The sequence below is a fragment of the Erpetoichthys calabaricus genome, chromosome 2 (genome assembly GCF_900747795.2).
Source record: "Erpetoichthys calabaricus chromosome 2, fErpCal1.3, whole genome shotgun sequence".
NCBI lineage: Eukaryota > Metazoa > Chordata > Cladistia > Polypteriformes > Polypteridae > Erpetoichthys > Erpetoichthys calabaricus.
This window is the reverse complement of record NC_041395.2, coordinates 293895844-293909804: the sequence shown is the minus strand read 5'-3', so window position 1 is coordinate 293909804 and position 13961 is coordinate 293895844. Positions and strand designations below refer to the sequence as shown.

The window sequence follows — 13961 nt, the reverse complement described above, 5'->3', positions numbered from 1 at the left end:
AAATAATGAATTAATGTAAAACTGACAAGATGGATTTCACACAGGAAGGCTTAAGGTTTGGACAAATGTTAAACAAAAAAAAATTAGAACATCTTGTTTTTGATCAATCTAGGAATTGATCTAGACTAGAGAAGGCCCTTTTTTTTTTTAACAACAAGGAGACTGGGGTTTGTGTCCTCTTTGCTTCCTTTAAGAACTTTGCATTTTGTTCCTCTGTCTGAGTGGGTTTTCTATGGGTGCTCCAGTTTCCTCCCACAGTCATGCAGGATTTGTGAACTGGCATTGCTAAATTGACCCCAGCATATGTGTTCACCCTGTGGTGGATTTTTGCTCTGTCCAAGTGTCGTTCCTGCCTTATGTCCAATGATTCCTTAGTTAGGTTCCTGTCCTCCTATGATACTTCCTCCGATAAGAAGCTGGTTAATAAAATGGAAGGATGTATTATCAGCAGTTTATGTATCAATATGTTAGCCATAGACCAACATTCTATAGTTATGGGCCTTTGAAATAAAGCACAGTTTTTAAAATTCATATAATTTGCATTTTGTTCATGTGATTTTGCAGTTATTCTGATCTATTTTAATACTTCAACAGTTGATGAGCAGAAACTGCAGGTGTTATTGGCTGAATTGGAAGAATACTGTTGCACTCAGAGCCCAAAGGCTGAATTTAACCCAAAGATTGAAACTGCTTGCTGTGCAAGGTTATCTGGTAAGAACATTAACTTACAAAAACTTGTATAATTCAGCTCTTTAAGACTTCAGAAAATATTTAAAAGTTAGTGCTGAAAAAGTGTCATTTTCTTCTCTACCTTGGAACTACAAAAAAAAAAATTCTGTGTAAGTTAGCCACTTACAACTCCTATATAGTAAGGCTTATTATAAATTATATTTCTTGAGGGGGTTTGGGGAGTTGGAAGGAAACTGTATAAGTAGTACGCATCATAATGACCTACTAACAATATATTGGCCAACAGGGGGCAGAAAACATTTAATTGTTCATATTATCTTGACGGTTCATACAATTCTCAAAGTGTTGTTTAATAACTGTTTTGAAATTCATCTTTTATACATTTCTTTAGTTAATGAAAGCAGGAAGATGTCAAGTGTCTTAAACTAAAAAATTATAGCACACAACTGTTTTATAGAATGTTAATTACCATGTTTTTTTAAGCTTTCTTTAAATTGTATTATCTATATTTGTTTCTAAATAATTTAACCAAATTCTCTGTACACCTTTATTTTATTGAAACATTCTTTGTTTATCTGTCTATAAAATTCCACACCCAGACTTTTTTTTTTTTTCCTTTCATTCCAGGAAATGTAACAAAACATGACATGCAGCATTCTGAAGATAAATTGCTTTAAATTTGTTAGTGGTTAAAGTCCTTTACATTTTGAAAATAATCTCTTGATTTCAGCCATTGCTTTATTATGTCATGGCATACTTAAGTTGGAGTAGCATATTCATAAAATTTTAAATGATTTTTCAGTTTTGCAACTTAAGATAGCATATGTATGAAGAACACTTTTTAGGATGCATGGATTTTAATGAATTTTACTTGACAGGTTTTTCTCTGATCTAATCCTTTTTTCCTGTTACTTGCTGGTGGTTTATTGAGCAGAACTGCGTATTTTTCTTTAATAGCAGGACTTTGCAAAAGAAAAGCATATTCTAACCCTGTATTTACTGAAAGTATTTTGTATTGTGTTTAACCATGGTAATTATTTAAGTACACCTGTTTCTTTTATTTAAACTGAATTCTTGCAGAATTTGACTTAAAGAGGCTATAATTATCAAAGTATTTCTTTAAAACAATCATTAGCTGTCAGAATTCTGTGGGAAATATCAATAAACAGTGAAGTATGAGCACTAGACCATAAATCAGTGCTTTATGAAGATATGTATGCAGTATTTGTTTTACTTGAAGTATCTTCTCTTTCTGAACATTTATCTACCATAATTCCTTGCCTGCTTATGAGTTTGCATACTTGATTTCATCCAAGGTATTTGTAATCATAGGGAATGTGAACATATTATATTAGGTGTACATGAATAGATACCATTTATTAAAAAGGCACTCTTTTTTTTAAGATTAAAACTCATATGTTACAGACCTTCTACTGTATTGATTTTGGTCTGAAACTACTTTTTTCTTTTACAGATTTAATTGTTTTAAAATTAAATATATATTAAGCATCTTTTATAACAAATAACTGCTTTCATTTTTCTGCCATTTTAAGTGTATCTCAAATTAGACTGCATTCTTTTAAATTCAAAGTATAAGCAAGACAACTATTTTCTTCATTTCTAGAGAGAGATTGTTATTTGTGATATAAGTTGTTTCTAATTGATTGTCTTTAAAGGCAGAGTTGCTTGCACTTATTTTGAAGAGTGCTGTTAGATGTATACAAGACCTGAATGTATGGGAGGAAAGTGGCAAAAAATGGATAATGCATCATTAAGGTGTACTGCAATATTATGGTCTAGTTTTTTGAGTCTAAACTTGTCAAAATGAAGGAGAGTGGGTGATCAGTGAAAACAGTTGTATTCAAGCCACTTTTATTATTTTTTAATGTTAGTTACTGTATGTATGTTAAGACAACATGTTGATGGTTATTCAGTAGTAGAATAATAATTTAAAATAAGCACTGGATCTACTGTATGTTTTACAATGTGTAAATTTGATTTAATATACTTTTTTCATAAGTAATACTCAGTGAGTATTAACATAAAATCATTTTAAAGGTAATGAAGTATTATGCAGGAGAAATGTTTGCGTATTCTATATAGAAGACCAATGTAACTGATCCTTATACTATCCATCCATCCATCCATTTTCCAATCCGCTGAATCTGAACACAGGGTCACGGGGGTCTGCTGGAGCCAATCCCAGCCAACACAGGGCACAAGGCAGGAACCAATCCCAGGCAGGGTGCCAACCCACCGCAGGACACACACAAACACACCCACACACCAAGCATACACTAGGGCCAATTTAGAATTGCCAATCCACCTAACCAGCATGTCTTTGGACTGTGGGAGGAAACTGGAGCGCCCGGAGGAAACCCACGCAGACACGGGGAGAACATGCAAACTCCACACAGGGAGGGCCCGGGAAGCGAACCCGGGTCCCCAGGTCTCCCAACTGCGAGGCAGCAGTGCTACCCACTGCGCCACCATGCCGCCCAACCTTATACTACTGATACATTATTTTAAGCTTAAGTTTAAGTGGTAAAATTAAATTTGTTTAATATTTTTCTATGAAGTCAAGCTTCTAAAATATATTCATACATACTATTGTTACCCCAATTTTATACATGGTTATGGAATTTTTGAAAATCTGTTAATTATATTTGCTTGCCTTCTTCTCTGTAATTATACATTTGGCAAGGTAGCATTTTCAGAAATGTAACCATAGCATTTGACTACTTTACAGGTTGCCTATTTACATTCTTTCATTCATGTTTCAGCATGCATTCACTAACTCCAGTGTAGTTTATGTTTTCTCCTTTACAAAACATATAATAAAATTGTATGATCATGTTTTGTATACTGTGTTGACTTGATTTTGCATTGATAAAAGAATAAAGTATATTGTATTTAAGCTTGAGTGATTTTTATTTGAAGAAAATTATTTCTCTGGAATGCTGCTTTTGAATTTACTTCTTATTATGAAAATGATTAGATTAAGGAGATTATTTTGTAATCCTGATATTTTCTGTTCTCGTATAAAATGAGTTGAGATATTTTCATCCATAGCTTAGGGATACCTTGTTAGGTAAATAGTTGTGTTTTAATGGAAATTGAGAGAACTTAATGTTTGTATTTTTGTTCAATCCCAGATGATGGCAAATGGTATAGAGCTATTGTCCTAGATACAAATGAAAATGAAGCAAAAGTAGTTTATGCAGATTTTGGAATTATAAAAAATGTGCCGTTTTCTTGGATTTTGCCCATCAAGGAAAAACACTTGGAACTTCCTTTTCAGTGTTTGAGATGTACTCTTGCAGGTAGGAATGTCTGTTTTTTGATTTTTGAAATGTTGTATATAATTTCCTTAAAAATGGTTAATTATATATTGTGTTCCTGGCAAATAAATAATTTCATCCAACAAACCATCTGCTCAAACATTTTCCAGTACATTTTCATATAAACATTATTTAGAACAGGGCACTAGCCCTCTTTGACGCTGTACAATGAGAGGTCATGTTGCTTCATTAATCTCACAATAGACCTGGAAAAATAGATAGGAATATATGTGTCAACTTTCCTAAACCGTTGATTGTTTGTCCACCTGGACCCACTTGTGCATCATTGCTTTCCATCAGGACTATCAAAATGTGGCCACTTGATTACTTTGGTCTTTGTGAAAATTATTTTGATTCAGAAGTGAATGAAACATTCGTATTAAGTGAATCTTTACATGTCTGCAGCATTTTTATATGCCAGTCTCTTCAGAAATAAATAAAAATGACACTAAACTGAATAGAATGTATTTTTTTTTATAAAAACAGCAAATGCTCACCTGATTGCTGTTATTTAATGTCATTAAACATTTAATTTCATTAAACAGGTTCTTAATTGTAGTTGGTTTCGATATTGGTATTTTTCATCAGATTTTTTTTTTTGGTAATCACATTTCTTTTGAATTCTGTGAATGCAAAATGTGAAACAATTACAGCTGACCTAAAGGAAATAAATGAAGAGGAGAGGTGTACAAAAAGAAAAATAATTGGGATTCCAGTATAACATTGGAAGACTGCGGCAGATGGATAATATACAAGCCAGGATCCATAAATTTCCAGAATCATTCGGTTATACAGGAGTAGGGTGTAGCTTTTGAATATGCTGCTAGTTATCGTATATGTATGATTTTATTAAACAGTCTACCAGTGGCATTATTCTAAGTTGATTGATTGTGTATTTGTAATATTTATTCTACAATTGCACTGATGATTTATGGTGTTATTTTCTTCAAAGTAGGGATTGTCCGATCTGATTTTTTTAAGGCTGATACTTATCACCGATTTCATGTTACTTCAGAATACTGATTCATCTCCACGCCATACCCTGTAAAAAAAATTTTACTCTAAAATGCAGCATAACCATATGCATAAAAGCCTCATGTCCTATATTGAAGTGTATGTTTATAATTAAACTATAAACCACAGGTGTTACCTGTTCATTTTTTATTAACAAAATGAAATTCTTTAGGATTATTCTTCAGTGGCCATAAAAATTCTATAATAAATAAAATTTCCTTAAATTGCATACTTCAACTAATATGAAATATGTATCCATAATACATACAGCTTAAAAGAAAATAAAATGCTTCTCATAATAGCAGTCTGTCATATTGTTTAATTTTTTTCTGTAATGTACCTATCTGAAGCAAAGCTAAATTAAAAAAAAAATCTAGTTTTCACCATTTCCATACACTAGTTTTTACCATATATACACACATACGTAAACACAATCAATTAATTGATATTGGCAGTTTAACACAGCTTAAATGTAAATATACATGCATTAGTTTCTTTGCTGTTAAAATATGCATTTACTATATTCATCTGTTTTTTTTTTTTTCAGCTAGACATTCATAATTCTAGAGATGTAATTATAAATATGGATTACCATTTTAATTATGTATTACTTGTTTCTTAACAAAACATATGCTGTATAACACACAGCAAAAAATAATAAACACTAATAAACTTTTTAAGAAACCGCAAGTACATGAAATGTTCATAAGTTGTTTATTAAGAAGACACAAGACTAACGTGCTTATAAGTAAAGATACATTTTGCTGTTAGGCTAACATTTTTCTTTTTCCAATGTGAAATGTAAGCTGCTGCAATTTAAACAAGTTCACTGTCCAAACTAAAACTGTCCATTTTAATTTAAGGACAAAATAACTAAAGATCTATATCTATCTATAATACGGTCTAAATTTGCTTAAGTAGCTTTTCTTGACATTTAATTGTCTAATTGCACAAGTCAACTCCTCTAATTTCTTTTTCTCAGTTTATTACTCCTCTTTCTTTAACATAAAGGCTAATAATAATTTGGTCGTCTCTCGCAGGACAAGCTTCAACTTCCTGCTCTTTGTGTACCTACATATGCAGAAAAGTACCCAGGAGCATTTGAAGAACGGAAGTGAAAGTACAGGATCAGTGGCTAGATTGATAGTATAACATTTTTGAGATATACCATACAGATAATACAGAAGTTAATTCTGATAAGAATTTTTGGAGTATGGTGAGATTTTTTTTTTTTTTTTATATATATATATATAAAGTATTTTAGAGTAAAAGTAGAGTCTATAGGAAGTCCTGCTTCCAGGCTGAGTTTAATGGTAATGGCCTGTAGGCAGCATTGCACAAAGCAGCTTAATAGAGCAGAGACAGGCTTTGAATGAGGAGATGGGGAACAAGAGAAATATTAAAAAGATAGTGGGAAAGAATCTGAGAAGATAGTGTACCTCCACATGATTTAAGGTCAGATCTTAATAAGAGAGAGAGAGAAAAATGAAATGGGGAGTGGAATAGAGAACATTGACCACAGCGATACATCTATTAGCCAGGGACAGAAAGGAAATGGTGCATCAACAGATTTAAAAGTGTCATTCTAAAATGTTGGAGATCAGGAGGGCCAACACATGTCAGGTGCCATAATCTGACAGTGTTACCTGAGGATATAAGAAGTAAGTACATCGAAGATAGGGAAGAGTGAGTTCAATTTTAGGGATGTGGAGAAAGAACAGGGAAGACCAAATTGCAATAGAATGTCAGGATGGGTGATTAGTGGTAAGTTCAGTCCAATTTCAAATTGGATGAAAAGTATTCCCAATGATGCTGTTTTAAATCTAGTAATGGCACACTTCCTTTTAAACTATTAGATAAATTTAGATTGTTTAATGGATGATGAAATGAATATGGCAAAGAATCAGTCAGACCTCGGAGTGCTGTTTGATAGATTACAGGGGAAACATGATAATAGACCAAATTAAAATGAGCAGTATTTATTTTAATAATGGTCAATTGGGAATTGATAGACTAGGTAAGACAACAAATGTAGGGTTCCTTAATACCTTTAAGGATGTGGTGGTAGTGAGGAACTACAAAGTGCTATATTAATGTTAACATTAATGTCAGGGTATTTGAATGAGCTGGTCATGGTGTTGACAAAGGCAGTTTAAGGGGAGAAGAGAGAGTGGAATTTCAGTTTGAGTGTTCTTTAATTTATACCATGTGTTACTTCTATATTCTTGTGTTTTTAAACCCAGCCAATAAGAGGGTACGCTTTTTAAGTTTTATTGGTGGAGTTTTTATTATATTGATTTATCAGCACTAGGTAATTTATTCCTGAATAACATCAACAGCCTCAAGTATTGATTGAGTAGGGCATAATACCTAATAAATTGGTCATAGCAATTATATGCTGCACAGTTCTTTTCCTCCAAAATTATAGTCCAGACTAGTATTCCAGTACATCCTAGATCAACATTGTCTAGAGATAGTAATTAATTTGTATTTAGGAAAGCCTGCTTTTCTATAAGGGCATTCCAGGTACTGTTGTTCTCCTTATAAAGTCCACTTTAATGATAGGAGCACATCTAAAACTAGGCATTTTAAAATGTTTCTATTTTTTAATTGTCAAATACTGTATGTCTCTTGGCTTATTTCTTTGCCTGATGTTTCACTTTTTATGTTCTGAAATATGTTTTATGTTTATGTTGCACTTTTTTTTCCCATATTCATAATCATGGCACTGAACACTGGGCTTCTAAAACTGGTGTCACATGACAAGTCGTTTCCAACATTTTAAATTGTATTCTTAATTTGCATAATCATAAGAAACTCATAGCAAATTGTGAATTGTAGCACATGCCTGTTACTATCAACTGTATAGAGTTGCACCAAGTCAGTCATAGTGTTTTGAGCCCAGCACAGTTGTCTGTTTGCTGTTCTATGTATGTTATTCCATGGTAGTATGTAAAAAAGAACAAGGATGGGCCAATACTACTGTGTGCTTAGCATTGAATGGCTTATAAAATGAGGCAACATTATGGTACTTTTAGGCACATCACCAAATTTGTAACTGTGATGAAAATTTGGAAGTAATTATAAGCAGTCAAATAAACCTCAATAAACCTAACAAAACCAAACCCAATCCAATATTTTTAGTTTTACAAATTTCATCCTTAGGGACAACATGATTCAGCATCTTCAGTTGTTAAAAAGTTTGATGTACTCTTCAACTAGATCTCAAGCTGGGTCCTGTTATTAGATGCCGGCCTAAGAGGAGGTAATAATGAATTGAAAAGAATTGAAATTGCATATAATGTAAAATGTTGATTAATTCAATATGATTATGGCCCATTTCTTTGAAAATTACCCTTTTTTTTCCATGTATTTGATTAAAATGTCATTTGTGTCTTAGCTGTTTACCTGTACATCATTTGCAGATGTGCTAAGATTTTTTGCATAATATTGTATATCAAAACCTTTTTTTTTTCTTCAGACATTGAGGAGTGTCCCACTTCAGTACTGGAGAAATTTTATGAATTGGTTTATAAGAAAAACATCACGGCAACAGTACTATCATTTGATGGAAAAACCCACACTCTCAGTATGTCCGTGCCTACTGATCATGGACCTGTTGATGTAATTAAGATGTTGATGAATGGTTTAGTTGAATGTAAAAATGAAACAATTTCTCCAGTCAACAGCTTTACAAAGGAAAGAGACACAAGCTGCAGCACATCAGGTATTTTTTATAATTGTATATTTGATACCCTTTTTCTTTTTACAAAACACAATGAATCTGAATTTTTACAGTTATGAAAAATGAGCCTGGTGTGATTTCAGATGTGCTCACCCCATCATCTCTGGAGTCATTTCAAAAGCACTTTGCTAAAGCCTGCAGAGCGGGTTGGGACTGGATTTTGGCGACACCCGGTCACAGTTTCAGTCATTCTTACAGCTGATGTTCAAGTGAATTTTTGTGTTGTCTCCAAAAAAGCTTGTGAATGAAATGAAAAAGTCCATTCATTTATTAATGAAGGGAATGTTACTTGTTAATAATAATTCTTTACATTTATATAGGATTTTTATCTGTTATTTAAGCAAAAATGGATATAATTGTTCAGTGCCTGAGTTTTCATGAATGGATTGTGTGTTCAAAGTGGGGAAACATGCATGATTAGTTATAATTGTTTTTTAAAATATAAAAGTCAATATTTATTTTAATTATTTGCTCAGCATCGTTTTGTCCAGGGTTGATTCCTGCCTTGTGCTTATTTCTACTAGAATTGGGCTTCCCCATTCTGGCTGGTAGCAAAGTGAAATAAGTATGTTCTGAATATAGTTGGATAAATAGTTTGTTTTTTTTTGTTGAATGTTGTGTAGTAAACATTTTTCCCGATTCCTCATTTCTAGGGACACCTCCAAACTGTCAGATAAAGTGTTGTTGTGATAAACTAATGGAAAAGGTAAATATATGTAGATAATAGTATTTTTCTGTGTCAGGCTTGTTAACATGCTAACAGAAAATTCACTTGACAACTACTAGAATGTTTTCTTGTATCTTTTATTTAATGTTGTAAAATTGACAATACTATATTATGAAGTATATTATGATGTACTTTAGATCTGGTAATTGATTTAATAGGTGGTTTGGTAAAACTAGAATGCAAGCTTACCATAAACATATACCTGTACATTACTGACTGACTCAAGGTAAAATGAAGCTTTCATTGTGGAAATATATATTTTTTACTGAAATGCACTTTTTTATTAACAATAAAGCAAACCTTTTTGCAAATTTATCTTATGAAACTGTTTACTTTCTATTGCAATGGAAGAAAATATTTATAATTGTGTGCATTTTACTTTTTATGTAGTGTACATTGTTGCAACCAAGCACAGCAATGCCAAAACACAAAAGGGGGCAGTTTTATACACAATTTACATAACATTTCTATTATTATTAAAGTTATTAAGCAGTTCGCATACATTTGCAATCTGAGATTTTTTCTTCTTTTTTTGCATATAACAAAGACATATGCTTTACATTTGCCAATCCAACAGATTGCACATCACAAACATTAACACTGCAATCTTTTTTTCGTGTCTGCCGTTTCTATAGGAGGGTGACAATGAGTTAAATTCCAATGGATGTTTTTCAAATGTTGACAAGCAATAAGCAAAAGGAATCAATGAAAACCACAGACAACAAAAACAGCAAAAAAAAAAAAAAAAACAGTACGAGGAAAGTTCGAAGAAAGAGATTTTTTTACAATGTTTCTGTTTGGGGATCGTTGTGCAAACGTGCACAACTGAGCTGCGACCACAGATCTAATTGCTCTGTGGATGATTCGTTCAAGCATTTCAAGGTCACTTCGTTGTAATGAAAGCATCTGTTGAATGTACTTCGTAGTAACGTGATTTCTATAGACTCATGTCATATGGGGAAACTGTCGGGACCATAAAAATACTTTGTTGTAATAGTCTCTCACCTCGGTCTCTCTCCTCTCTCTGCACCGCTGCAAAGCCCCGCCCGCCAAGCGTTCTGAAAAGTCTGAGTGAGTCGCCGTTGCCGGCAGTTCTCTCGCGGCCCGGCTGTCAGACGGCTGCGGACCGGTAGTGGGCCGCGGACCGGGGGTTGGGGACCCCTGATCTAAGTGACCAATATGGGGTTGTACCAAACTATAGTGTCTCTAAGATAGAGAGACAAAGGCCATGTAGCCATTTAAAAAGCAACAAGAGAATTTTTAAATCAATTCTGGAAGTGATAGGTAACCAGTGAAGGGACGTAAGAGCAGGAAAAACATGGTCCCAATTCTAGTGCAAGTCGGACTCTGGCAGTTGGATTCTGGAACCTCTATTAATAATGTGGTTGCATACTAACGAAAACCTTCCCAGAGGGTTTTACAGTCGTCAAGTCTACTAAAGGCAAAAGCATGAAAATGTTTTTCACTATCATATTTTGTCCAGTTTGCAGTCATGGGCACCTTTTGGCCACCAGCGTTACTCATGAAGAATCGTACGTTGCAGTGCAGAGCATTTTTTTTGTTTTTAGTTTGTTTCAAAAATACCCTGATATGAGTTTGTTAGTTTATGTGAGAGGAATATGTTTGTGCATATATCCTATATCTATGTTTATGTTGATGGTCTATTGTTTTTATTATTCCAATTTGAATGACAATACAGCATGCTTAAAAAAATTATTTTCCCCTTTTTTTCCCACAGATTAACAGAGTTGAAGTCTGTCTTCATTTGATCCTGGAAAAATTGGAAAACCTCAAGGACTGATTATTTAAAGCACAATGCTGACTGCGTTTAAAAATAGGACGACAAGAAAAGTGTCTTGCTATTTGTTGTCTTTTGCTACAAAAGTTGTTTTAGTATTTCATAATTTGATTTAAAACCAATTTTGAAAATATGGAAGTTTAATATAAGTGTTAGTCCTGTTCTGACAAATCGTTCATTAGGAATTTATCATTCATTTTTCATTTTTCTGTACTATTGGTTTGAACTTTGAGGAGATTTCAGCAATAAACAAACATACATTTCAAGTTTGTTAGCTTCTTTTATGTGATGCATTTGCAACAGGTAAGCAGCATATATGTCATATTTTCATATCAGATACTTAAAACTAATGACAGATTGTACATTTAGGAATCCAAATGGCTACACACAGTTCTATTTAAACATTAATAGGTAAGATGGCAATTAGTTTGTTTTTAATGTATTTTTTTCTGTTTATTCTGTACACTTTTATGAAGAATCAAAGGCTTTTTATATATGTTTGAAAATGCAAGATACGGCCAATTTGTAGTTAAACATTTATATAGAAATCATAAATTAGATTTTTGAAACTTCAAAGTGTTATCCTGTTAAGTGTTTTTGAAAGACTGCAGCTTTCTGACATGTACTTAAATTTTTCATTTAAGGAATTTTTCATGTGCAATATTAGGGGTATTTTGTGTCATGAAATTATGCGAAGAACTTACATTCTAAAAGCAGAATTAGACTTAGTGCATAATATTAAAAATCAAGTTATTATATTTTGTTTTAGTTGAAACAAAATAGTACAAGTAGTAACATTTATGCTGACAGTTAAACAGTATGTGTTCAGAATCAACACGAGTTGTTAGCACGGTTATTAGTGCTGTCATGTGCTGACTTTCGGCTCCATCTGGTATTGACCATTTGGTTGTAGGTGTTATTGGCCTTATGTTGGTTGCAAAGTGTGCAGGTCATAGCAATTGAAGCTCTGTGGGTTTGGTGTGGGTCACCAGTACTCATAATTTAATTGCTGGTTTAGAGTAGCACAAACTGATCTCTGAGTCTTGGCAGTCCCACGCAGGGAAGAAATTAGCCACATGGAGAAGCACCGATCAAAACAAACCTTAAAGAGCCTTTCAAGAGTCAGAAAACATATCAGACCCTATGAAATAATTATTTAAGATACAATGCATCCGGAAAGTATTCACAGCACATCACTTTTTCCACATTTTGTTATGTTACAGCCTTATTCCAAAATGGATTAAATTCATTTTTTTCCTCAGAATTCTACACACAACAACCCATAATGACAACGTGAAAAAAGTTTACTTGAGGTTTTTGCAAATTTATTAAAAATAAAAAACACTGAGAATTCACATGTACATTAATATTTACAGCCTTTACTCAATACTTTGTCGATTCACCTTTGGCAGCAATTCCAGTCTCAAATCTTTTTGAATATGATGCCACAAGCTTGGCACACCTATCCTTGGCCAGTTTCGCCCATTCCTCTTTGCAGCACCTCTCAAGCTCCATCAGGTTGGATGGGAAGCATCGGTGCACAGCCATTTTAAGATCGCTCCAGAGATGTTCAATCGGATTCAAGTCTGGGCTCTGACTGGGCCACTCATGGACATTCACAGAGTTTTCCTGAAGCCACTCCTTTAATAATAATAATAATAAATTTTATTTATGTTGCGTTTTATATTTAACAATCTCAAAGTGCTACAAAATAAGAATAAATTAACAAACAAGATAATCTATAAAAATAATTTAACAATGTCTTTCTAAAAAGATACGTTTTTAGGTTTCGTTTAAAAGCATTAGTCGACTGTGGGGCTCACAGGTAATCAGAGAGAGAATTCCACAGCCTCAGTGCCGCCGAAGAAAAGGTCCTATCACCCATACTGCTAAGTTTAGTTCTGGGAACTTGAAGAGTGTTAACATGCACAGAACGGAGGGTGCGTGAGGAAATATGAGGGATAAGGAGTTCCTGTAAATACATGGGAGCAGATCCATAGATGCACTGATGGGAAAGGAAGGGAAACCTTGTACTCTATTCTAAGTGGTACAGGGAGCCAGTGAAGGGTTTTCAAGATAGGAGTGATGTGGCTGTGCTTTCGCACCCTCATCAGGATCCTGGCAGCACTGTTCTGAATGTACTGGAGTCTCTGGATACTCTTGCCAGGAATCCCAATGAGGAGCGCATTACAGTAATCCAGCCTGGACAAGACAAAGGCATGGACAAGCCTCTCTGCATCTGCCAGGGTAAGTGTTGGACGAAGTTTAGCAATGTTCGTGAGATGGTAAAAAGATAACTTACAGAGATGTTTAATGTGGGTGTCAAAAGTGAGTTGAGAGTCCATTTTAACACCCAAATTGGTAACAAATGTAGAAAGAGGAATGTTTTGACCAGAGAAAGTGATACTGGTGATGGTAGAAGAACGAAGATTGTGTGGTGTGCCAACTAAAATGGCTTCTGTTTTAGATCTGTTCAGCTGAAGGAAATTGAGCATCATCCTTTGATATCTTGGCTGTGTGCTTAGGGTCGTTGTCCTGCTGAAAGATGAACCATTGCCCCAGTCTGAGGTCAAGAGCGCTCTGGAGCAGGTTTTCATTCAGGATGTCTCTGTACATTGCTGCAGTCATCTTTCCCTTTATCCTGAC

The 13961-nt window shown here is 33.9% G+C and overlaps 1 protein-coding gene across 1 annotated transcript in view; it reads left to right on the top strand.

Annotated features, from left to right (window-relative positions):
* Window positions 1-11581, top strand: part of tdrd1 (tudor domain containing 1) — a 181565-nt gene extending 169984 nt beyond the window's left edge. The window contains exons 21-25 of the mRNA XM_028795782.2: window positions 595-711; window positions 3846-4013; window positions 8527-8772; window positions 9444-9496; window positions 11256-11581. Coding sequence (XP_028651615.2) covers window positions 595-711; window positions 3846-4013; window positions 8527-8772; window positions 9444-9496; window positions 11256-11318 — 647 coding nt within the window. The 3' untranslated portion in view covers window positions 11319-11581. The remainder of the gene's footprint in view (window positions 1-594; window positions 712-3845; window positions 4014-8526; window positions 8773-9443; window positions 9497-11255) is intronic.
* Window positions 11582-13961: the final 2380 nt, after the last annotated feature.